Genomic DNA, 24,710 nt, shown 5'->3' with positions numbered 1-24,710 from the left:
AAATACGTTTTATCTTTCCAAGTCACCACTAGAGATCTATACACCATAAGATAAACATGGAAATTAGCCAAGAAGATCTCTATCTGATGGCACTTAGTTTGATTAATATCAGAGAATGAATTTGCTAGACTGCGTTAGTGACAAAGAAAGGAATATTTTCTTTACAATATTTCACACTGAGTGCCATCTTTTCCTGCTCCCATTACAATGTGCAATGTTTTGGTCTCCATCCATATTCAGGTTGTGCATGGCTAACAAGTAACCATACAGACAGAGCTGGGTTTCCTGTTGCCCCCACCAACCTGTGTTTCAATGTTATCTGAACAGAACATTGACTCTATTTTTACTGAAGAAAATGGGTCAGCCAAAGTGTGTGCTGATTTCAGAGACAATTGGTTTTAAATATGAATAACTCTCAGTTAGGCATGAATACCATGGAACCTAGTTATCCAAGGGGAGGAGAAGAAAAGTTCTAGTCAATTTTAGACAAATACGACAGAGGGGAAAAAGTCCTACAAACCAGAGTGTTCATGGATGGAGATATGGGGAGAAAAGATGCTACAACGCAGGCTTCCAAGTGTAACAAGTTCTCTCTCAAGTTCTTTATGTTTCATGAAGGTAGCAACCCTGTGGCGTGGTTCTTAACTTACGTTATCTTTCTTATTTTGTAATAGAATGTATATTCAGTCAACAGTCAGGCCGAAGTACAGAGTCCTGGGAAGCATCAGTGGGAGGAGGTGATGTGGAAGGGGAGCTGGGAAGAAGACAGAGGAAAAGCTAACAAGCAAGGAGGCCGAGAGCAATGCAGGCCGGGGAGAGTAGCTAGGAAGTATTTTAAGACAATAGATGATCCTATTCTGTCAAGTATTACTGAGAGGTCAAGAAAAATGGAAACTGAAAAATTAACCCTGAATTTAGAAGAGCTTATAACAACTGGTGAAAGTGAGAAATTTTGGTAGAGTTGCCAGGACTAAAAAGTTGGAGTAGTGCCACAAGCAGATAGGAGAAGAATCTGAGCTGTAGAGACAAGAAAGTACGGAGAGACAAGTTTTTCTTGAGTTATATACATTAATATATATTAGAGAAAGCAGGCAATCAGGAAAGGAAAAGAAGCCTGGAAGAAAAGCCTAGAAGAAAAAATATTTCTTTCGGGCTAAAACTGATTATTTTTTTAATCTTTAAAAAATGTTTTAAGACAAAAAATAATGTCACTCTCAAAAGTAAGATGACCACTTGCTTCCTGGTGAGAATGTGTTGCAGAAAGAAGACAAACAGACAGCTGGAGAAATATATTCTGACAAGATCGCGGCTTCTGTGACAGGGTTCTTAGAGTGTCTGGCGCAAACCCATGTCCAGCCCTGCCTCCCGATTCGCATCACACACACGGTGTAGGAGAAAGCCTTCTTGTTTCCTCTGGCGTGCCGCTGCATACCTGACTTTGATCTTCACTTGTTGACAAATGCTCAAATATACCTTGCTTTAGGAAGTTGTTTTTACGTGTTCCTGGCTGTTTGGAAGTCAGCATTTGGAAGTCCACGCTCTGAGCATGCTTTCTGACTTTTGTCACTGACTGGTTTTGCATTGTAGAGTCAGCTAACAGGAAGTAGTGCAGCAGTTGCAGGTGAAGCGGTGCTGCAGCGGCTCTGTGCTTTGTTCTCCTGGACTAATTGCTCTGCACCTCCCTGGTCCATATTTCACCAGCGTGAAGCTGTGTCATTGAACAAGAGGGTCTGCACTGCTCTCTCATGCTGTGTCTTGTGTTTTTCTTCCCCCACAATAGCTTTGTGTCAACATGACCAACGAGAAGATGCACCATTATATCAATGAAGTGCTTTTCCTACAAGAGCAAACAGAGTGTGTACAAGAGGGAGTTACCATGGAAACGGCATATTCTCCTGGTAACCAGACTGCAGTTCTGGATTTCTTTTTCCAGGTATTCACACAATATAATTAGATCTTAACAGGGTAGGAGCTTTTCAATGTACTGGACACATCTTTTTGGAAAGATTTTGTCTTAGGGCTATCCTGATATATGAGATTATAGGATGCATTTGTATTGCTCCAAAATTTATTGAGGAAGACAAGTTCTTTCCTCTCAAAGGAACACTCAACATATCAGCAACTCATGGAAAGGACGAGCAATATCACCACAATTTTGAGATTGAAAACTTAACATTCTTATTACGATTACCAAGAATAGAATTTCCCATTGCCAGTTACAAGTGCCTAGTGTATAAAATTGTTTTTATACGTATGTAAGACTAATAATGTCATACAAAAAATCATTTATCATGTTAAATCCATTTTATCTTCTAAGTTTTTGAAGCTTAAATTTCAAGACTTTGTCAAGAAAAATTATTTTAGTTAAAATTAAATTAATTAAAATAAAATTAGTTAAAATTAAAGGTATTGATAAATACTTATCTTTCTTGTTTCTTGTTACTTTAAAAGTTTGACTCAGTATCTACATTGTATAAATTTTAAAAGCTATTATATAAATAGCAATACATAAGCTAACCTAGAAACATACTAGATGGATTTATTCACAGTATCTCTAAAACACTTGAGCATAGCTTCCTCAGGTACCATCTAGTTTTTCAGCTATCACAGTATCTCATGTTGCACCTTGTCACCATTTCTCAATTACTTTATTTTATACATCTTCCTCATTCTGTAACACACTCTTATTTCTCCTACAAACTGTCAAGATGTATTCAGTGTCAGAGCTTTGCTAGGTGGTGTGGATATAGCCCTGGGAAGAAATAGAAGGGTATTAAAAGGGGATATGGATTCAATATTGGGATAAAATAAAGTGAGCATGTGTGGATGACAACAACGAAATCAACAACATGAATACTAGTAGAATCTTCCTAACTTTCAGAAGCCATCTGGATTCCTTGCTGTATTGGATGAAGAAAGTCAAGTGATTGGGTCAGGGGAACCTAACCTTCCAAAGAAGCTGCAGAGTCTCCTGGAGTCCTCGAACACGAATACGGTCTACTCCCCTGTGAAGGACGGCAATGGGAACGTGGCCCTACGAGGTCCAGGCACAGCCTTCACGGTCATGCACTATGCGGGTCGGGTAAGTTGGAGGAACTGGGTGGCTTATGATTTGCAGTGAGGGGCCAGGGCACCAGGAACGAGCTGTGGAGGATTCAGGGTCTGGATGTATTCATTTGAAAATTGAAAGCTGGATAAACAGCCTGAAAATTGTAGTTCTGTTTCCTGTTTGCTTTTAGTCTGATGAGGAATTAACATCTTTGGAATGCAGGTAGCATGATCATCTCATGGTATGTGTAGAGAGAGCTGTGTGAAAGAGCTCTAGACAATACAAGGAGCTCTGTTCTAAACGATGGTGCAGTTTCTATAATGCAGGCTTTGACATCTAAGTTTGTTTGTCCTGAATATAGTCTTTAGGATTGTAACATTTTTCTTAAAGTTTGTCTGCCGAAGAAAACAATCTATTCTCAGTTCTCTTGGCTCTCTAGTAGGGTTTGTGAAGCTTCAAATCCTTCTAGGACTTTCTCTTATCTGAATAACCATTCTTATACTTTTCTATGTAGCCTCCTGTCAGAATGTTCCACACTAAAGCACCATTTCTCCTGTAACTTACCTAGCATATCTTCCTTGTGTAAGCATTCTGTTCTGGTTATTTATTTTAATCCACTCATAGTTTGTTTGCATCCCTTACTTTCCCTTAAACTCTTTCCAACTCAAACTTGAGATAGACACATTCACAGTACAAATCTCACCCATCCTTTAATATTAAATGTATTATTTACTTTCTTCCATCTGTGCTTTCTGAGCCAGAGTGATAGTGCTGGATGGGAACAGGCAGGGTATAACTACAAGGGAGTCTGACAAAGAAATCTTGTCCTGCATGCGTTTTTTAAATTATCCAGCCAGTTCCTGTCTTTCACTTTGGGATCTTTAGTTCTCTGCCTCTACTCCAACTAGGGTACCCACTATATAGTACAAGGTATACTAAAGGGTAATACTATAAACATAATAATTCTAAAAAATTCACATTCACAGAGAAGGAATCAATTAGTTGGCTCAAAAATGGTGCAGAAGTGTTTTCCAGAGGAGGTATCATGGGGCCTAAGTTAGAGTTCACTGACTGTGTGAGAGAGGGACATTCTGGTAAAGATGTAGCATCCTGGTAGCATGTTGTATGTATTGCTTGGGATGCAGTGGTACAGGAGAGACGCCATTAGATATACTTAAGAAGAAAATTATTCAGTACAGCAAAATCATTGGGAAATGCAGCTGAAATTCCTTGAGGGCTCTTAAAACCATGGCATAGAACCAAACCTAGCATGGTCTGATCTATGAGGCTCCAGCCACATTCAAGTTTGGCTGCAGATTCTGATTCTGTTACAGCTGTCAAGTGAGATATTTACACTCTGGACTCAACATGAAAGAAGTGACTACACTTAGAATTCAGCACTGCCAGAGGCAAAGATGATCACCTTCAGGCAGAGTTGCTTAGTCAATGGCAGCTGTGTGACACCTACCATTTTTGCCTCCTATAACCAGGACCATGGAGCTCGGTGGGCAGAAACTAAGAAACAATCAGATTGAAAAGGAGCCGATAAGAGCACTTCCTTATCCTCTACCCTCTGTGTCACAGGAAGGCAATCTAGGGGCACAGTGGTACTACACCACTGTGTCCACCCATGTCATATTGGAAAAGGGTACAAGTTCAGTTGAGAGAACGATGAAAGAGGTGACATTCACAGAGATGAATTTTACTTACAAACTGACATGCTGAATTAAAACCCCTTTATACACCTACTTACATGTAATAAAAATAAGTGAATAAAAGGAGTTGAAATAAGTGTTTTTTTTCAAAAAAAAAAAGATAGGATAGTGGGTGAAATGTCTAAAACTATTATTTGGGACCAAATCCCTCTAGTGTACATACTACTGAGAATTCAGTCCTCTTGATTGTCAGCTTGTGATATTTTAGGAAAACCTAAGGATGGGTTACAGGATTGGGAAAAGACAAAGTGGGCTTTAGAAATGCTAGTCAGCATCTGAATTTAAGCAATGGCAGTGGGCACAGAGGTGGCATTCGCAGGAAAGAGGGACAGTGACAGGGAAGTGACACATGCTGATGCAGGCAGAGCCAAGGAGACGGAGCCATTGGGCATGGGCCTCCCAAGGCTCAATGATTAAGATGGCATTGTACCAGCCCAGGGAGGAATATAAGAGACCAGAGAAGCATGGAAGGGGAATGCTCATTCTTAGATATTCTGAATTTGTGGGTCTTTATGACAATTGATGTGATCCTGGAAATACTTGCTACTGGGGCACAAAGAGTTTGGTTGTTTTCAGAAACATGCCTATGTGCTTGGATCTGTGTACCTTGGTGATTTTACCAGGGAAGAACAAGGAGTAGGGGAATAAAAACAATTATCAAAAGGAAAGCAACACAGGAACCAGAGAAAAGTAGAAGAAGGCCCCCAGGATGTGTGGCACACAGGCAAGGATTCCCTCTGTGAGAAGGGACATTGAATGTGGGGACATTGATGTGATTGGAAGATGGACAGGATGCAGAGAGGAAAGAACAAGGCAGGTTTTGATGCCTGTGTCCCCGGAGGGTTATTAGCTTTCCCTTTCATTTCAGAGATTTAGTCTCTAAAAATTCTTTACAAAGATCTTTTAGTCTAGTGTTCAGATTTTTAAATCTATGTCTTCTAAGCTTAAACATCAAATTTATAAAAATTATGTAAAATTTCACAATAAGGTATGGATTGGGGAAATGACTTTCCTAAAAGTTTTGAGACTTGGTGAGTATGCTTATCTTTGACCTGCCTTTTAAGACTGTTTGGATTGTAGGTGGGAGATTCATTAGAGTTGTTCATCAGAGGCTAACTGCATTAAAATGTATGGAAATACAGTTCCATATTTTGACTATTTTATACACAGTTTTAAAAATAATTTTTTTCCTGGGCACCTACTAATACTTTAATGGAAGTTGGTTTTAGAAAAATACGAGAGAACCACTAATTGAAACTAATAGAATTCTTTCACAGAATTTGTATAAATGTCAAAAAACAGGACTAGCCTGATTGGTTGACACGGAGCCAAAACCCCAACAGAATTATGTATTTGCCTCCAAAAGACTTCTATTTTGTTAACTAATATGGGTACTTTTGTGGTTTTTATAAAAAAAATTCGCTTCAATGAGTTGTAGTAATGAGTCTTAGCCAGAGGTCTCCTCGAGGCCTCATTCACATGTTGTATTGTAGATTATAGGTAATTTGTGGCAATATGCCATGTGAATCATTAGATGTTGCTCGATACACATACATTTTGAGCTATTGCATTAAGTAACCACACAGCAACATACACTTTTTTTTTTAGATCAAGGGATGTAGACCCAGTGAATCTACTTAAAAGTTGGCATGTGTTGTCCAGTTTAGACAGCAGAAATAGCACTCCTGAATAATTTTTGGTGGTACGGTTGACCCCCACCCCCCCTCCCCGAGCTGTGTGCAGTGTCTTTGTGTGCTCTTTGGCTGGGTGGATGGGTTAGTGTATACCTGTTGACATCACATGCCGCTGCCTTGTCTGCCTATTAACTGGTCTCTTCAGTACATCTGATGGGGAGGAGAGCCATTCCTGCTGGTGACATTAACCTCTGGCCCCACGTGGGCAGCCTGACTTGGCCCAAGAGCTCAAACTACAATATCCTGTGATACTTCTAAAGCTCACTTGAAACATTACAGACTCGAAGGTCCTTTTAGAAATGTTTAAGCAACATTATTTGAATTATAGCGGAAGATATTTTCTAAACACATTTGAATTTTTTATTACTCCTAGGAGCATAGTGTATGTTCAAATCACCATTACAGAAATACTTTGAAGCAAATGGGAAGAGGCTGTGCATAAAATATTAACCAAGTCTCATTAATGAGCCTGGATTTGGACTGAAGAGGGCTGGGGGAGCTGCTAAGGAATTGTTTATTATTTGGGTAATTATTTGCTTTAGAAAATTTTAAATCCTATATGGGATTATGTGTTTTAAGATTTGGTCTTAAACTGCTGATTTAAATGTCAGGTAAGCAGTAAATCCACAAGAGTGTCTAATTTTCTTGGCTATTAAAATTAAGAGTCATGAGAAGAAGAAGAGTTATAGCTTGACAAAAAGATATTGGCTCTTGGGAGAGTTGGATTTCCATTAAGGTGATTCTAAACTGACTCTGAGAGAAAATACCATTTTAAGCTTCCTAAATTTTGGTGTGATAAAAGTGAATGGGATAACATGATAGTAATGTGATCTGAAGCAATAAAGGCTGAATTCATAAAATTTTAAGTCGAAGTTAGTAGTTTTGGAGTAAATGGTACATGCATATGACCCTCCTTTGTTGTGTGGCGGGCATCTTTTTCGGGATGTTATGGCTTATTCTGGGGTGAAGCAATTCACTTGGGACCTCAGATGAATATTGCAGTGCGATTGGCCTGGATGGTTCATTTTAATACCAGATTAGCACTTTTCTTTTGACATACAGGCGTCTATCTGTGTCAGATCTCTCTCCCCATGTACACAAGCATGATAAAAGGTGAATGTTGACTCCCAAAGTTGTGTCCAATTCTTCATGTAACCATAGAAGCGATGATTAATTTTATAAAAGGAAAATGATATTGAAAGGATCTTTTATTCAAGTGCCCTAAAAAAGTTCAAACTCTATTATAAAGCCATCATAATAAAAACTATTTGGTACTGGCATAAGAATAGGCCTGAGAACCAATGGAACAGAAGACCCAGAAACAAACCCACAGACCTGTAGCCATCTAATATTTGATAAGGGATCCAAAACACAGTTTGGAAGAAAGACAGCTTCTTCAACAAATGGTGCTGTTAGAAGTGGCTATCCACATGCAGAAAACTGAAGCTAGATCCTTATGTATCACCTTGTGCCAGAGTAAATTCCAAATGGATTTAGAGACCTCAGTGTAAGGCTAGATGCCGTGATAACATTACAGTAAGGGTTAGGGAAAACACTAGGGCTCCTGGGCATAGGTTGAAACTTCCTAAAGATCTAGAATTACAACGAATCAAAGAAAGACTGGATAAATGGGCTGGCATCAAGCTTAAAAGGTTCTTCGTGGCAAAGGACATAGCTAACAAGATAAACAGGAAGTCCACAGAATGGGAGATTTTTACCAGTGATTATTTTTTCAATGTTGTTTCATACCTGCCAAATACTCGTCTCTAGCAATAGCTGAAGATCTACAGTAGAAAAAAGTCATGATGGGGGGAGGGGAAGGAGTGTGGAAACGAGAGAGGGGGTGACACTGTTTGAAAAGAAACAGACTCATTACCTTACTCATGTAACTGTAACCCCTCTGTATATCACCTTTACAGTAATTTTTTTTTACAAAAAGGAAAGCCATGGCTTTTTTTTTCATTTTTTTATTGTGAAAATACTGTACAGAGGGGTTACAATTACATGGGCAAGATAATGAGTACATTTCTTACCAAGCCTCCTCCTTTGTTTCCCCTTCCCATCCTCCCCCTGGCCCCCCACCCAATCCTCCCCGCTCCCCCTCCCCCACCACCAAAGTTGTAAAGTTCGTTTTCGACATAACGACTTGTACATCTCATGTTGCAATGGGTCCACCTGTAAAGCCATGGCTTTAATGAACAGAGTCTTAATGCATCAATTGGGGATCTATATAGTTTTTTTTTTTTGTCGGTCATGGGCCTTGAACTCTGGGCCTGGGCGTTGTCCCTCAGCTCTTCAACTCAAGGCGAACACTCTACCACTTGAGCTACAGCGCCACTTCAATTGGGGATCTTAAAGACCAGAAAACATTTTGGGAACCATCTTATCACTTTGCAGATTTTCAACTGAGAATATTGGTGAGCCAATTGACTTTTTCAAATTACATGGCAAAATATCTTTGATTTGTTTAACAAAAACATCGATTTTAAATCTTAATGTGTTTTTATGTATTATAAATGTTTATGTTACATAAAAGTACTCTATATGAGTCATGTTAAAATTTTTATTTTTCTATATCATGATGTTACTTCCCTCACTTCCTGGGGCTGCTGGAGTATGGACTCTTTCTGTTTTTCCCACCCTATCTGAAAGACTTCTGTGAAAAGAAGTATGGAGAGTTTGATATTTCTCCATCCAGGGAAACTATATATATATATATATATATATATAAAAGAGCAAGCATGTAGATGACTATCTTCATTATGCTAATGTGACATTCCATTTCTCATTGACTATACAGGCTGTTTTGGCTGAGTAAGCTGAGTAGTTCTACCTTGATTAAAAATAATTTGGCAAACAATTATATTCTTCATCCCTTAGTGTTATGATTAATATTTCCAACTGAGCATACAGGTGTGTGAAATTTTAGGGCACTTGAAATAAAGATCCTTTCAATATCATTTTCCTTTTACAAAATTAAGGCCTCTGCCACATATTTATACCTCAAGCTGCATGTTCTGTGCTTTAATCTTATGAAGGAATAGGGCACAGGAACTTTCTGTGGGTGGGCTGCTCTGTGGTCATTACAATTCCCCTCCCCAATCCCCATCATCACCTCACCTCACCCCTAGCCCTCCAAGGGAGCCATATTCCCCACTGGTAGCACTTGGGGGCCGCAGTGCTGTTCTGTGATCTCTGCAGCCTTTGTGGGAGGGGTCATGTAGGACAGCAAGGCCATTACTGCTTTGAGGACTGTCTATTAAACACCTGGATTTTTTTTACTCCTCCTTGCAATGTCAACACCACATCTTAGACCACGCCAAGTTTGAAGAATCATCTGTTGTTTCGATTTCTGACCTTCCTGGATCTCTGGGAAGGGAAATCTCTGTCCCCTTGGTGCTGTGGTAGGATCTGGGTGATGCATACTGGAGGCCTACCTCCTTCCCCGTCACCCCTTAACAAGGCCCTGGTGAAGGAGCTCATTACCCTGGTGACTTCCCAGTTCCATCGCTGTCAGAAACACTATTTATGTGTCCTCCAGCCTTCACCCAGGGAGATGTATGGGAGACCAGCGCCCCCAGGAGGACCGTGGAAGTGAAGCTTTGAGTCAAGAGACAGCAGGCAGACTCAGTGGGGCAGCTTCCACTTACTCCTTCCTTCCTGAATTCTCCAGCAGAATCCACAGACACAACTAGCAGATCTGCCGGGTCTAAGCGGAATGGATACCCTTTAAGGCTCTTCCACAAAGATGTGACCCAGGCAGAAAGGGCTTAACAAACACTCGTATTTGTTCGCCTCTTTCGTAGACATTACGGAAAATAAAAACTAGCTCCACCATGTGTCCGGGCTCTGTTTGGCACCTCAGTGCATTCGTTCCAGCTTTGACAGGTTGTCTTCCTCTCTGAGGCTTTGCTGGGAAGAGGAAGGAGGCGCCAGCCCCAGGCTCTGGTAGATTCCTCATCGATTTAGCACATGGGCTGGCACCACGTTATCAATACGATTAGAAGTTATAAATAACCTTTGGTATTTATTGTTGTTTTCTCATGATAGTGACATGGTAGTTGGTTGGCATTTTCCCTATAAAGCACTGAAAGAGGCATATTCATAATTTTCTGTGGTGTCAAAGTGAAAGTATTAGCCATAAGGACTTAGGACTGCTTCTGTGTGTTCTCAACACCTTCTTTATTAACCAGACTAGATCAACTCTTGGTGAATAGAAGGAAATACACAAACCCACCGGAGAAAGAAGAGCACTACCACACAGAGAATGAAGGCTCCGCCTGCAGACCAGGGTATATTTCCACTTGCTGAAAATGGTCACTTATTTATTCTGGTGATGCTAATCTTCACCTAGAGTCTCATGCGATACATGGAGTTCACAAGTGTATCTTAAAACCTGGCCTTATCGTCTGTGAATCCTCACAACTTGTTTGCAAAGCATTGTTTTGCACACGTGAGTAACAGGATGCAGTAAAGATCTGCAGGGGCAATGGCTGTTGTTGCCCAGGATGCCCAGATGAATTTTTGTTCTCAGCAACAATGAACAGTGCTTCCTCATTTTCAGCATCCTCAGCATTGTTCATGTTCTGTCTTTGTTGGCAACAGCCATTCTAACTAGAGTAGGATTTCATTGTTCACTTCTTTAAAGATTTGTGAGATTGGAGTTTATCATGAAGAGAATAAGGAGTTGTTTAGGATATATTATCGGATTCCTATACCTAAGAAATTAATTTCATCTTCCTGTTATTATCCCCAACCTAAAACTTAAACCTAAAGGATTGATCTGTCTGTGCCCGTTTGATCTGAGGGTTCCAGAGTTGAGATGAAGATGGTTCTGCCTGTAGTCTGTTTCTTGTCTTTCTCTCAGCTGTGAATGAGCAAGCCTTACCAAGGAGGCTGGGATCTACCCTTCTCTGTCCACAGGATTGATTTAGGGTGTGTGGATGAGATCTCTTCGCACTCAGGGTTTTCTGCAATGAATCACTCTTATCGATTCATTCTATCCATCAGCCCTCCCAGCCCTCATCATTCTCTAGGCTTTCACTTGCACCGACAAGTGCTCCATTATCTCTCTTCCAGCGTATAGACAGTGCTGACCACAGTATCCGCTCTGTCCTCCTTTGAGCAACAGAGCAGGTAAAAACATGTAAGCTGTTGACACCAAGACAAGAGACAGAGGAAGACATGGGGGAAGGTAGATCTCAGGCACCATCCTGCCTGAGAAAGAAAGGGAACTAAATTTTCAAGGAAAAGCAAGAGTACAGGTAACAGGTTGAAGAGCAGAAGCTGAGAAAGCAGCCAGAGGAAGGTGAGGTGGCCCCGAGTCCAAAGGAGATACCAGCTTCCCTGAGGCTAGACAACAGAAGAAGCAGAAGGGTATGGTAAGGCCTGGACTGAGAGATAAACACAGAGGTAAGCAGGAGTGTGCACCTCCCTCCCTCTCCACCCTCTGCTCCTTCCTGGCCTCTATCAAAGCCTCCTGCGTACTGACTCCTGTGGAAGGCCCATTTCTTAGAAGGCAGTTTACAGCAGGCAGGACTGAATAACCAGGCATCTGAGAAAGGATGGCTCCAAAGCACAGTGCTTGGCAGGGTCCCAAGCTCTTGAAAGCACAGCAGAGGCAAAATTAGATTTCTTAGACAGATAGATACCCAGATTGATCATTGGCTATTAGTAATGTTTAATTTTATTCCTTTAATATTTTCCAATTTTTATACATATACATGTATTATAAGATTAGTCCCAACTGTTCTCCTTAATTTATTCCAGACTTTGATGTGAGCCTTCCTAATCTCCTAATCTGATCATGGCTTTGTTTTAATAACTTTTGGTATTAGCCACACTAAAGGCAATTTAGAAATCCAAATAGGTGGCATTCACTGGTGATTGTTTTTGTATTCATATCCTTAAGCCAATGTTTTGCTTTTGTTTTTGTTTTCTACTGTGCTTATCAAATCGCTTTGAGGGGCCATAGACCAAAGTTCAGCCGGAAATTGAATAGAGAAATTATGGGACTGGAGAGGCTGGCTGCATACACTTCTGACTCAAAGACCCCAGTTCAGCTCACCAGCAAGTTGTAGTTGACAGGCAATACTGAAACAAGAACCACCTCTTCCCATAATCCATTGCTCCTTCTAGCTCCCAATCATTTCACTTTAACTTCCTGGTACAATGGGGATTCAATGGGGGAAAGTATGAAGTTCCCGTTACTGGGACTTCCTGTAGGAATGCTGAAGTGTACTGACCTGGATAGACACAAGTGAGGATGTTACCCTATAGGAAATCTTGAGCCACCATTTCAAGCTGCTGAACAAATCAGTAATACAATAGGGACTTAAGCTAGTGTTTCCTGGCCCCTACTGAGCACAGGTCCCCCCAGAGACAAAGGTTGCAGACCCAAGAGCTCACAGCTCACCCTGCCTGCTGAACCCCGCCTCCTGCACAGAGTCTTCGGAAATTCTGGGAATCCACACAAGGTTAGTGGATAGAGTTCTTTTTGCCTGGCTGTTGCTTTTGGATCCTGGTTTCCTTGGTGATGAACCAAGCCAGAGCATGAAGGCCTTCAGTGCTCAGGCTTCGCGTTTTGCAACTTCTGTTTTCTTTATGGAGCCAGGGAACTGGTGTCTTGATGAGCTGTGATTCGAAGCCTCCCTGTTTTAATGTATCTTTTGATTGTATTTATTGCCACTCGAGTGTTAAAGCAAGTACATCCAAAAGCTCAGCCGGCTGTCACTTCTGTCTGGTTCTTGCTGCATCTCCACGTGGCATCCAGGTGGAAGGGCTTCAGTGAGTATCGCTCGCTCCTGAGGCAGAAGCACACAGGCTCAGTTTCCCTTAGAGTCATTTTATTGAACAGTATCATTCCGAAGGAAATTCTTAAAAACACAACAGTGAACTTAAAAGACCAGGGTGCACGTAGGTCCATTTCTCTATTACCTGCATGAGGAATGCTGTCACATTTAGCCTGAGGCTTATATCCCCATTCAAAAGAGAGACCTGTTTCACCCAGAGGACTAGGGACCTGTTTCATAATGACAGAGGGGGTGAGCTTCCACCAGTTACTGCTTTTACCTTGTTTTCATCAAATAATAAGCCAGTGAGTATGAAAGAATGGAGGAGCAAGGCACTGAGCCGAGCAGCTGTGTAAGTGCCCAAGCAGGATCTGCTAGCTAAAATCTGCTACTATTCCTTCATTCTGGGTGGTGCTACCGCTAGAGGACAGGCATTTCTCCATTCTCCTAACACCAGACTAGCCAAGCTGCCGCAGTGACTCAAGGACAGATAGTGTTTTCTGTGCATTGAAATCTTCTATATATTTTACCTACTTGGCTCTGCACCTTCCCCTCTGTGGATTTCCCAGGGATCTAGCGCCTGCTCCTCTCTGCCCCTGTGTCTCTTCCTTGCACACTTGATGCCTCTGGATTGACTGCCATTTCCAAAGACAGCCATCACTCTAGTTGGACCATGGATGGATGGATGAGGATTTTACATGTTTCCCCTCCAAAGAAAATACCTGGTATCTTGAAGCAACCCTTCTACAGAGTAGCAAGCAAGTGTCAGCTGATTAAAAATGGCAGGATGGAATGATCTTTTTGTTGAGCAAGCATCCTGTGGAACAGCCTCAAAGGGATGACACAGATCACTCTAGGATTCAAGTCAGGGATGTCAAGGAAGCTGGAAGAGGGCTGGGAGAGGGGAGCTCCAAAAGCAGGGATGGAGCACATTCACTAGGAAAGTACAAGTGCGGTGCTTTTGGTGTATATGAACAGCTCTTTTCATTCATCTTTGAAAAGAGATGGGGAAGGAAGGAAAGAAGGAAGGAAGGAAGGAAGGAAGGGAGGGAAGAAGGAAGGAAGGAAGGAAGGAAGGAAGGAAGGAAGGAAGGAAGGAAGGAAGGAAGGAAGGAAAGAAAGAAAGAAGGGAAAGAGAACATACATTCCACCAATGCCTTTAGATGAAAAATCATTGAGACTCAGTCTCCTGCCCAGGCCTCCTCAGTCACTAGGAGCCCTTAGGACTGGAGCCAGGATCTGGGCCTCTGTGAGGCTCTTGCCCTTCCTCCACAGCTAGATGCTTGAGTGCTAGGCCACAAAGCAACTATGGCCTTGTGGAAAATCAGGGAAGGAGTAACTAGAAGACAGGTAAGAGGGAGGAGGTAGGTGACAGAAGTGAGGAGACAACACAGTAGGGAACAGAGATAGATTGTCATACCTGCCAAAGAATCATCCTAAGTCTCCTAAAGGGTTCTATTAGAAGTGGACATTCTTCCATCGATGGAGAGGATGCATTCGGCATTTGATACCAACAGTTATTAAGTTGGATTTGGATGTGGGAGCTTTTGGTTTCATCTTCTAATTAGCTGTGTGGTTACAGCATGGGGGGGGGTATATGTCTGTGTCTGTGTGTATGTGAATTTGACCAGACCATGAGCTGATCAAAAGCTAATTAATCAACCTGACTGTTTCTTTCTATAGTGTATACATAGACCAAAATAACATATCATCTCCCATAATAATACACAACTATCACTTGTCAATTAAGTTAGTGTTTCAAGAGCAGGCCAACTTTGAATGTCCCTGGAAGAGAAGAAGGCTTGAGCTGATAGGTGGGGTGGGGTCCGGCGGGCCTTGCCCTTCCAGAGGGGCGTCATGCTGAGGCTCAGGGCCTGAACAGCCCAGTGAAGGAAAGAGCAATTGAATTCACTCTCCACACTTGTGACCTGGAGTTGGACACAGATCTTCTCCTGTCCCCAAAGCTCTTGGTTCTCAGGCCTTCCAACACAAACTGGAATCCATACCAGCCGCTCTCCCACTCCAAGGACTTGGAACTGGCAGTTCTGGGACTCCAGTTTGCCAATGGCAGATCTCAGCCTCTGTAACAGTTCTGGGTCAATTCCTCATAATCCACACATCAATAAACAACGTTAGACTGCTTCTTTGGAAAGCCTTGATGTGTACAAAGGTCTTAGCACCTAGATTATAATTGCTTTTTTAAAGCTGTGGCCATATCATTTATTACATGTTTTGCAAAGCAAACGAGCCTTTTTAGTTACACTCATGAAAATTGCATTTCTCTGTCTGTGTGTGTGTGTCTGTGTGTGCATATGTGCAATTTTCAAAGGGATGGGATGCTTTGGGATTTCAGCATGGGGCTGAGCATGTGAATTTGTGCTGTATACCTGTGCTCCTGGCACTAGGTCTTATCCATGGGCCTGGGGGTGGGGAAGGGATAAGGCAGGGCACACATAGAAAGTTGTGTCTGCACTTACCGCTCCCCTCTCCCCCCCACAGCGAAGTCTGTTCTGAGAGTCTAGAGGAGGAGGGCCACCCCCTATCACAGTTATGAGAACTCACTCTTCCTGCCTGTCCTACCCCAGCTGCCTGTGGGGATGACAGTTTGAGGCTGCACCCCTTACTAGGTAGCAGCAGAGGAAGCCTATAGACACAGAGGAAACTGGACATGTCAGCCACACCTCTTAACAACTGTGAGAGTAACTGAATACAAATGAATAAGGATACTGAGCACCAGGAGCCATCAGGACCAATTCAGTATTCACAGGTGATTTAAGCCACCAGAAACAGAATTCATAGTTTTAAAGTAGTCTTGGAAGATGTGTCAAGTTAGACCATACGCTGGACCACAAATCAAAACTAAACAAATTCAAAGGAATTAAGATGATTCTGAGCAAGTTTGCCAGACCTCAACAGGAGAAGCAGAAGAAAAATCTCTAAATGCCTAGAAAACAAACAGTGGCCTTCTAAATAATCCATGAGAAGAGGAAAGAGGAAAGTCTTCAAAAGAATGTCAAAATAAATACAGAAAATTGAATGAAAATGAAAATTTTATATCAAATTTGAGAGTCACAGTTAAAACAGTACTCAAAGGAAAATTGACAGCACTGAGTGCATATATTAGAGAATAGTGAAATTCTGAAATCAGTCATGTAAGTTTCTACCTCAAAAATTAAGGAGCAAAATCAACCCAGATGAAGTAATTGGAAAACAATGACAAAGAATGAACCAATCAAGTTGACAAATGTCAGTAGATAAATCAATGAAAGACAGGGCATTCCTTTGAAAGCATCAATAAGAAAAATGAATCTTTAGTCAGTTTGACACAAAAAAAGAAAGAGAAAAGAAACAAATAACAAATATCAGGAATTATCTCTATGGACCCTACAATAAAAAAAATCAAAAGGGAAAATCAAAAGACATTTGATAATTTAGGTGAAAAGGACCAGTTCCTCAAAAATCTAAACTAAACAACAACACCACAATGCTACCTCAACTCACCCGATATAAAATCGATCATTTGAATAAGCCTATCAAGGAAATGAATTTGTCATTTTAAATCTCCCCCGAAAAAGAAAGCTGTGTGTGCCAGATGGTTCCACTAGAGAGCTCTACCAGATGTTTAAAGGGAAATCGACACCAACTTTACACAAGCCTCTCAGAGAATAGGATACAGAACTCTTCCCAATTGGTTTTATAAAGCAAATGTTACCCTGGTATCTAAACCAGACATCCGTAACACACACCTGTGTATATGTACCTATGCTCAGGACACTACAGAGAAATATCTTTAATGAATGTAGATTTAAAATTGCTTTCAAATGTTACCAAGTAGAATTCAGTAAGGTGTAAAAGAATTATTGCCATCGCCAACTGGGGATTTGTTTCCAGGAGTGCAAAACTAATTCAATACTTCAAAATTAATTAAGGTAATCCAATATATTAATACTCAAGAAGAAAAATTATTCCATTGTACCAATGAATACAGAAAAAAGCATTTGGTAAAATTCAACAACCATCCGTTAAAAAAAAGTCTTTTAGAAAAATAAAAATGGAAGCCACAACCTCAACTTGGTCAAAGCACCCACAATAGTCTTACTGATAATGCACTGAAAGGTGAAAGCTGAGTATTTTACTCCCAAGATTGGGAATGAGGTACAAATACCCACTCTCTCCATTATGATCTGCTCAGGGCTAGGCTTTCTAGCAAGTATAATGAGGCAAGAAAAGAAATAAAAGGCAGACAGATTGGAAAGGAAGAAATAAACCTATGCCTGTTTATACAAGTCATAAATGGCAATGTGAAAATCCCAAGAAATCTACCAAAAAGAAAGAAACTCAGAAGTAATGTGTGTTCAGCAGTCACAATATCTGACATGATCATTTTAAAAACTCCATCATGTTTCTATCTGTCAGTATAGGCACTCAATAACACATCTATAATTTAAAAACACAATAACAGTTATAATCATAAACAATACACCACTTCGGTATAAATGTAAGGAAACATGAAGATAATTGAATGATTAAAAACCACAGAAGAATGATGAAAGAAATCCTGGGTTGAAATGGAAAGACAAGCTTGTTTGTGGATCAGAACACAGAAATAGTAAGTCGCCAATTTAGTAATAATTGACACAGAAATACTTCTTCCCCAATTGGCATACAGGTTTAACACTCAGCAAGATTTTTGTAGAGGGCTATAGACAATATTATTCTAAAACTTCTGTGGAAAGATGAAGAGACTGAGATAGCTCTGTGATCATCTAAAGAACGGGGTGGGAGAAATCTAAAGAATGGTGGGGCTCCTGGAATTCACATAGCATGATGAAGCATTGGCCATCACAAGAGGTACACACATAGACCAATAGAGAAGGGTCAAGACGCCAGAAATAGAGCCACACAAATAGACTCAACCAATATTGACCAGTGAATATGTCCAAAAATGTGCTGAGGTAGTTTCACTGTACTAATCATAGCAACATTCAATATGTAGTTATTACCACTCAATGAACCTATTAAGGTTAAACAGAATCTGTCTACCTCATTTCCTGTGAGTCTACAGGAGTCTAATAGTATCTCTGAATGAAAAGTTTAATTTAAAATTTAAAAGTGATTTGAACATGCACAGAAGTTATCGTGAATAGATGTCATTCATTTTAGATTTTTAAATTGCCTTTGACAAAGCCAATACCAAATTTTATTAGATCAAAGACATTATCTGACTAAAAGATCAGATTTCAAATCTGGCTAGATATTTCCCTTAAATCATTTTTTAATATTTATCATTATTATTAAGTTTTTTTAATTTTGAAAATACCATACAGAGGGGTTACAATTACATGAGCAAGGTAATGAGTACATTTCTTATCAAGCATTGTTGCCTCCTCCTTTGTTGCCCCTTTCCATCCCTTCCCATCTCCCCAACCCCCCTCCAGCCAAAGTTGTAAAGTTCGTTATTCGACATAACATCTTGTACATCTCATTGTTGCAATGGGTCCACCTGTATCCCTATTTAAACAATTTGTTTTTACAACCCCTTTTTTCACTTTATTTGATGTTGGCATAATTTGGGTAGTGGAAGGGGGAAAATTGTTTAAATAATTTTTTTTAAAAAACTGCGTGTATGTATAGGCATGCTTGGACGAGTATGCATATGTGTGTACAATGGGAGTGTGTGTATCCATGCTCAAATGTTCATTTTATGTCTGTGTCGTCTGTATATGTTTGTATTTCTCAACTCTGTCCTCTGGGAAATCCCTGACGTGATTCCCACACTAATGAACATAGCTTTGGTATGGCCTGGTTTGTGGTTATTTGGGTAAATGCCCAGAAGTGGGATTGTTGGGTCATAGGGGGGCTCTATGTTTAGGCTTTTGAGGAACCTCCATACTTCTTTCCAGAGTGATTGAACAAGTTTACACTCCCAATAATAATGCAGTAGTCCCTTTTGGCCACTTCCCCATCCAGCATCTGTTGTTATTAGATTTCTTGATAATGGCCATTCTAACTGGGATGAGGTGGAATCTCAATGTAGTTTTGATTTGCATTTCTTTTTTATTTATTTATTTATTTTTGGTACAGTCGTGGGATCTGAACTCTGGGCCTGAGCTCTGTCCCTCAGCTCTTTAGCTCAAGGCCAGTGCTCTACCACTTGAGCCACAGCGCCACTTCCGGCTTTTTTGTTTTTGCTTATGTGGTGCTGAGGAATCGATCCCAGGGCCTCATGCATGCAAGGCAAGCGCTCTACCACTGAGCCATCTTCTTTTATGGCCAGAGAAGTTGAGCATTTCTTCATGTGTCATATTGGCCATTCTTATTTCCTCTTCAGAGACGTCTCTCCTTAAGTCTTTAGTCCCCTTGTGAATGGGGTGGTTGTTTCTTGGAGGATTTATTTTTGGGGTTTCATTTTTTGAACTCTAAGTATATTTTAGATATGAAGCCCCTGTCTGATGTATGGCTAGTGAAGATCTTCTCCCAATCCGTGGGTTTTCTATTGATCTTGCTAGCTATGTCCTTTATCATGCAGAAGCTCTGCAGTTTCATGCATTGCCTAACCTTTCTTTGATTTGTTGAGCTTCTGCGTCTTTATTAAGAAAGTTTTGACCTGTGCCAAGGAGCCCTAGTGTTTCTCCTATTCCTTCCTGTAATGTTTTCAGGGTGTCTGCTTTGACTTCGAGGCAGTATTGCCATTTTCACAATATCAATTCTCCTAATCCAGTAGCATGGGTAGCTTTTTCCACTTCCTTAGATCTGATCAAGGATTTTCATGTCAGTTCTGTGGCTGTTTGGACAGAAGAATTCTTCCCTGTGGCAGGGACCCTGCTCACCAGGCATGTTTAGCCGTGTCTCTCTCTGTTCGGTCTGCAGTGGTGACCATAAGTGTCCAGCCGGGCCAAGCCTCTCTGGGGTCATGGAGGCCTTATTGAGAACTGCTGCTCTACATTTCACAAAACTGTTCGCATGTCACAAAGCATACACAATCAATGTGTGGTGACCCTGCATCTCTGGTTTCAGAGAAAAAAAGTCTCATCCGCTCTGGATGTAGGAGTTCAGGTCTATACTGTGGATGTTTGCTTCAGTTTTCTCATAACACCATTCAACTTCTACTAAAGATACTACCTTTAAACAAATCTCCAGTTTTCAGTTTAGAATTTAATTCATTATTACCTTGGTTATTGCCTGGCTTTTTGATACCAGTGCTTTGGGGGAGTCAGGTTTTTATAAAACAAAGGCAGGGAGGCCTTCAGCAGAGCACACAACGATATGAGCACAGCCAAAGGCAGTTGTCTAAAGGATTGTCTGTGTTAACTGAGCTAGGCAATGAGCAGACGGGAATGAAAAATACTTGTTTTGACTTGTTTAAAATTTACTATTATTTCCTGATTCTACTTGATCAAAACTGAGGGCAATAAATTCACATGTATCTAAATGCACACATGTGTAACATAAGACAGCTCACAGTGCAGGCCAGCTGTGCCGCGTCCTCACTCAAGCACAACTATGTAGCCATGGAACTCATTCTACCTGAAAACGTTTAGTTCTTATACTGTCTGTCAGCACAACTAGTATTTGCTTTTGAGTTCATAGGGCAACTTGGAGTCTCTAGCATGGGTGGAAATTTCTGTGCTGTACACTCTCCAATGGCAGCCAGGAAGAAATGTTCACCAAGGGTTGCAAGGAGGGCATTGAGAATTAAAAGCCACCCTAGGAGGCATGCCTCTTTGCTATCCAGCCTCTGGTCTTTCTCTGGCTTTCTCCTCCAGGCCTCACAGACTCTTCTTCACTGCCTCCTTCTCTGTCTCCCCCCTTCCTTCTGCCTTGGACCTAGGTCTCTGGACATCACCAGAGAAGTAGATGTAAATGCTCCTGCTGTTTTCTTTGATTGCCAACCAGGAAAGAGAGACAGGTGAGGTGTCATTGTTCAGCCGCCTCCCTGGTTCTATCCTGCTCTGCTCAGGACCAAGGAGACCTTTTGTGCACGGTGCTATGCTCCAGACCTTTCTGCAAGCAGCACGTGTTGAAATTCATCAGCCTTCTGTGGCTGCTCTGGCTTCGTAGGACATTAAGCATTTGTACTTGGGTTAGACAGCCACACCACCACCGTTTCCCAGAGACACCCTATCCCAGCCAAGGCTGGAGTCCAGTAAAATCTAACAATACACTCACTCAGGTTGATTCACAAGTAAACTATGGTGGAGAAAATTATCCTCAGGGTAATCCATAATTCATTGGTTTTCATGTTTACTTCATTTGAAAGACTGCAGAGTGGCTGATTAGACCACTGAGTGTTTCTGGATTTAAATCGCATTTCATGCCCAAGGTTTCAATACTCCTATTTGGCATAGAGGTGTTTTCTGAGTGAGTTCCAGCTCTTCAGAATAAACTGACTGTTTGGATGTGGTCAGCTTATCAAAGGGACTATGGGCTCTGTTTGCTCTTAAACTGGAAGATGAAAGAAAGCCTTGCAAAATGGAAGAAGAGAAATGTCTTGTGTTTAACATATAAAGCAAGAACACACGGATGATGGGTTTTGAGTTACATGTTACCTGAATTCTAGGCTTGAAGATGCTTCTTCCAAGAATAATTTAAAATGTCAGCTGAGTCAAGTTATTCTTTAAAGGAATTTCCTTTCATGGTCATGAGCAATCAATAGTAATTATGTCATCTTCTTTTTTTTTATAGGTAATGTATGATGTTGTTGGAGCAATTGAGAAAAATAAAGATTCCCTTTCACAGAATCTTCTATTTGTAATGAAAAGTAAGTTAAGTTTTCCTCCTGCACTTGTTAGCATTCCATACATTCCTAACTGCTCTGTCTTTGAATGTTTTCCATAAAATATGCCTCCACCTAAGGGATAATTGAGATGGCTTTGCATTCTAATGCCCAGGATAATAAGAAACAGCCTTGCCACCATCTACGTTGCTAACAATTTAATTTAGAATCCAGAAGAAACCATAATTTAACTAAGCTTTTAGCAGAGAGGAATGTAAAACACCTTTACATATTTTAGGGGTATTAATATAAAGAAAAATTCTTCTGTGTAGACTAATGAAGATGAATACTATTTCCAAAGATTTTTAGGCCACAGAGGGGGTGAATTTCATTACTTAAATGACTCTAGAGGCAAGACGTAGTATTTTATTCTTATGCATTTTCAGTTATAAAGGAGTAATGCCCACTATGGAAGGATCTGATACCTTCATATGTGTCTCTCTCTCTCTATATATATATGTCATATATGTATTCATGTACCCGTATACATTTATGTAACTATATATGTACATTCTTGTACATGTATAAATTATTTACAAGGTCCTTCTAGGGGCATTACTCCTTTATATGTATAAATAAACTAGAATTCTACAGCATATGTAAGACCATACTTTAAATATTCACATACCAGCACACACATACACACAGAATGCAAGACATGAATATATGTATATAGATAGATACAATTTCTGTCTCTTCTAGTAATTATTTTCTTAGTAGTTGTGCAGTGATTCATGTTTTAAGAACTATTTGAATTAAAACATTTCTTCTTTTGTGCTTTAAGATACTTCATGAGCTAAAGCCATTTATCTTTGCTGAGCTAAGGAGCTTAGAACAGTTGCCTTTCAGGAACTAGTGAGATGCCTTTGAGTTGGAGCCAGGTGTATGTGTCACTTCTGAGTGAAGAACATCTGCCACACATCACAGCTGCACAGCTGTGCACCTAGTCACAGGTGTTTGTCCGCTTGGCTCTTATACTTGTGGGCATTATGAGTTCTCTTGGCTGAGTCTTTGCATTATGAGTTTTCTTGACTGAGTCTATGCTTGACAACACTGACAGGCTAATATCACCAAGAAAGAAAATCTAAATAACTGATTCTATTCATTATCTTTAGAAATACCTTCCTTCCATTTATCAGTCATTTCAACTTTCACTCTTAATAGCTTTCTCTTTTGGCCTTACCTTGTATGAAGATCTAACATAGAGGATGATTTAGAAATTGGCACCATGCCTTTTTCTTTATTTTTGTGTTTCCTGGTGATAGAATATGTTGATGCACTTAGAATTAGAATACAGTGACTGATGCTATAATAGTTTTGCTGCTCTTATTAGAGTTCCTATCTCTTCAAGTCATTCTTTTGTGTCCACTTGCTGACCAGTGCTAGAAGAGCACAAAATATTGTTTTATTCTAAATAAGAGAAGAGCATTCACAGCACACCCTTCTCTGGCTGTTCAGGGGTGGTGAATGCTGCTGTAGGGAGGGGGACAGCTGTAACTATGCCATGGACATGTATTTACAAACACACACTGTAGGCTGTATGTAGCCTGGACTGGTCGTATTGCTCACCTGTTCTGTCATAGACACAACAGTGCATAACCATAATCATGCTTTATGAATCTGCAGAATATTTTGATGACACAGAAAGGATAACTTCAAGCAAATATGAGGGACAAATAATAGCATCCAAGTCCATCTTCATATCATCAGAAAGCCCTCAGCTGAGAAAGATAGAGGAAATGGTTGTAGATTCTCTACAAACAGGGCTGTGTCTCTGAGATATCTAATCAAGTGAAGGCTTACTAACTGGAGACACAGCCCATGAAAGAACATAGCAAATCCTACATTTGTGCCTGAGATTGGAAATTAGAACTGCGGACTTGGAAACAAGGAAGGAGAGTCAAAATTTAGGCTTCCTACTAGTCAGCACAGTGAGAGTATTTGGTATTTACTGTCATAATATTAACAATTGTTGAGTCTTTTACCATTTTTATTTTGCATAGCTGGTTCTATGTTGAAACACCTGAGATTATTGAGCAGAAAGATGCCAGGCCCATGACTATGGGTTTCAGTAAGGGATGCTTTCCTTATCAAGGTGTCTATCATGGCATGAGGAATGATCTGTGGTAAACAAAGCATAAAACTGTTCTTCACCAGGAATTCCTTTACTAAGTTAGAAGGGATAAGAAGATGGCCGAATTTGTCCTTTTATGTGTAAGGGAATCTGTTCTCTATGCCATTTCTTCACCTGTGGTAAGGATCTGGTGATGGCTCCTTCCTGTCAGGACTTCTTAGTCCTGCTCCATCTTTGTAATCTTACTATAAAGAAACTGAGGCTCAGCACTATGTCTACACAGATTTGAGCAGTGCATAACTGTTCCATCCACTCTTCTATGCATTGATTTCCCCATACTAGTCAAATGTCTACTCTAAAACCCACTCAGTCATCTAAGCTGTAGTTTCTCCCTGACAGGAAATGCAAGAAATCAAAATCCTGAGCTATAAGATGTATCTAACTTAACATCTCAAATCTATCAGCTTGCTCTTCCTTTTGCAGCTTAACTGAGTCAGAAGAAAGGGATCTTTCCTCACCATCTGTTCCCTAATAATAGGTGAAATCAAGTGAGGCAGTCTTCTTTGCATATTTAAATAACAGAGTAGAGCCTAGATAGTCCTTGTGCTGGG

At 40.6% G+C, this 24,710-nt stretch overlaps 1 protein-coding gene across 1 annotated transcript in view; it reads left to right on the top strand.

The window, feature by feature from the left end:
* Positions 1–24,710, top strand: part of Myo16 (myosin XVI) — a 267,093-nt gene that overhangs the window by 142,789 nt on the left and 99,594 nt on the right. Inside the window, exons 21-23 of the mRNA XM_013022725.1 lie at positions 1,781–1,933; positions 2,882–3,082; positions 21,935–22,010. Of these exons, the coding sequence (XP_012878179.1) occupies positions 1,781–1,933; positions 2,882–3,082; positions 21,935–22,010 (430 nt within the window). The remainder of the gene's footprint in view (positions 1–1,780; positions 1,934–2,881; positions 3,083–21,934; positions 22,011–24,710) is intronic.

This window comes from Dipodomys ordii, unplaced genomic scaffold (assembly GCF_000151885.1).
Source record: "Dipodomys ordii isolate 6190 unplaced genomic scaffold, Dord_2.0 Scaffold64, whole genome shotgun sequence".
In the NCBI taxonomy this organism is placed as follows: domain Eukaryota; kingdom Metazoa; phylum Chordata; class Mammalia; order Rodentia; family Heteromyidae; genus Dipodomys; species Dipodomys ordii.
Note: the sequence above shows the minus strand (reverse complement) of the source record. Positions and strands in the feature narration are given on the sequence as shown.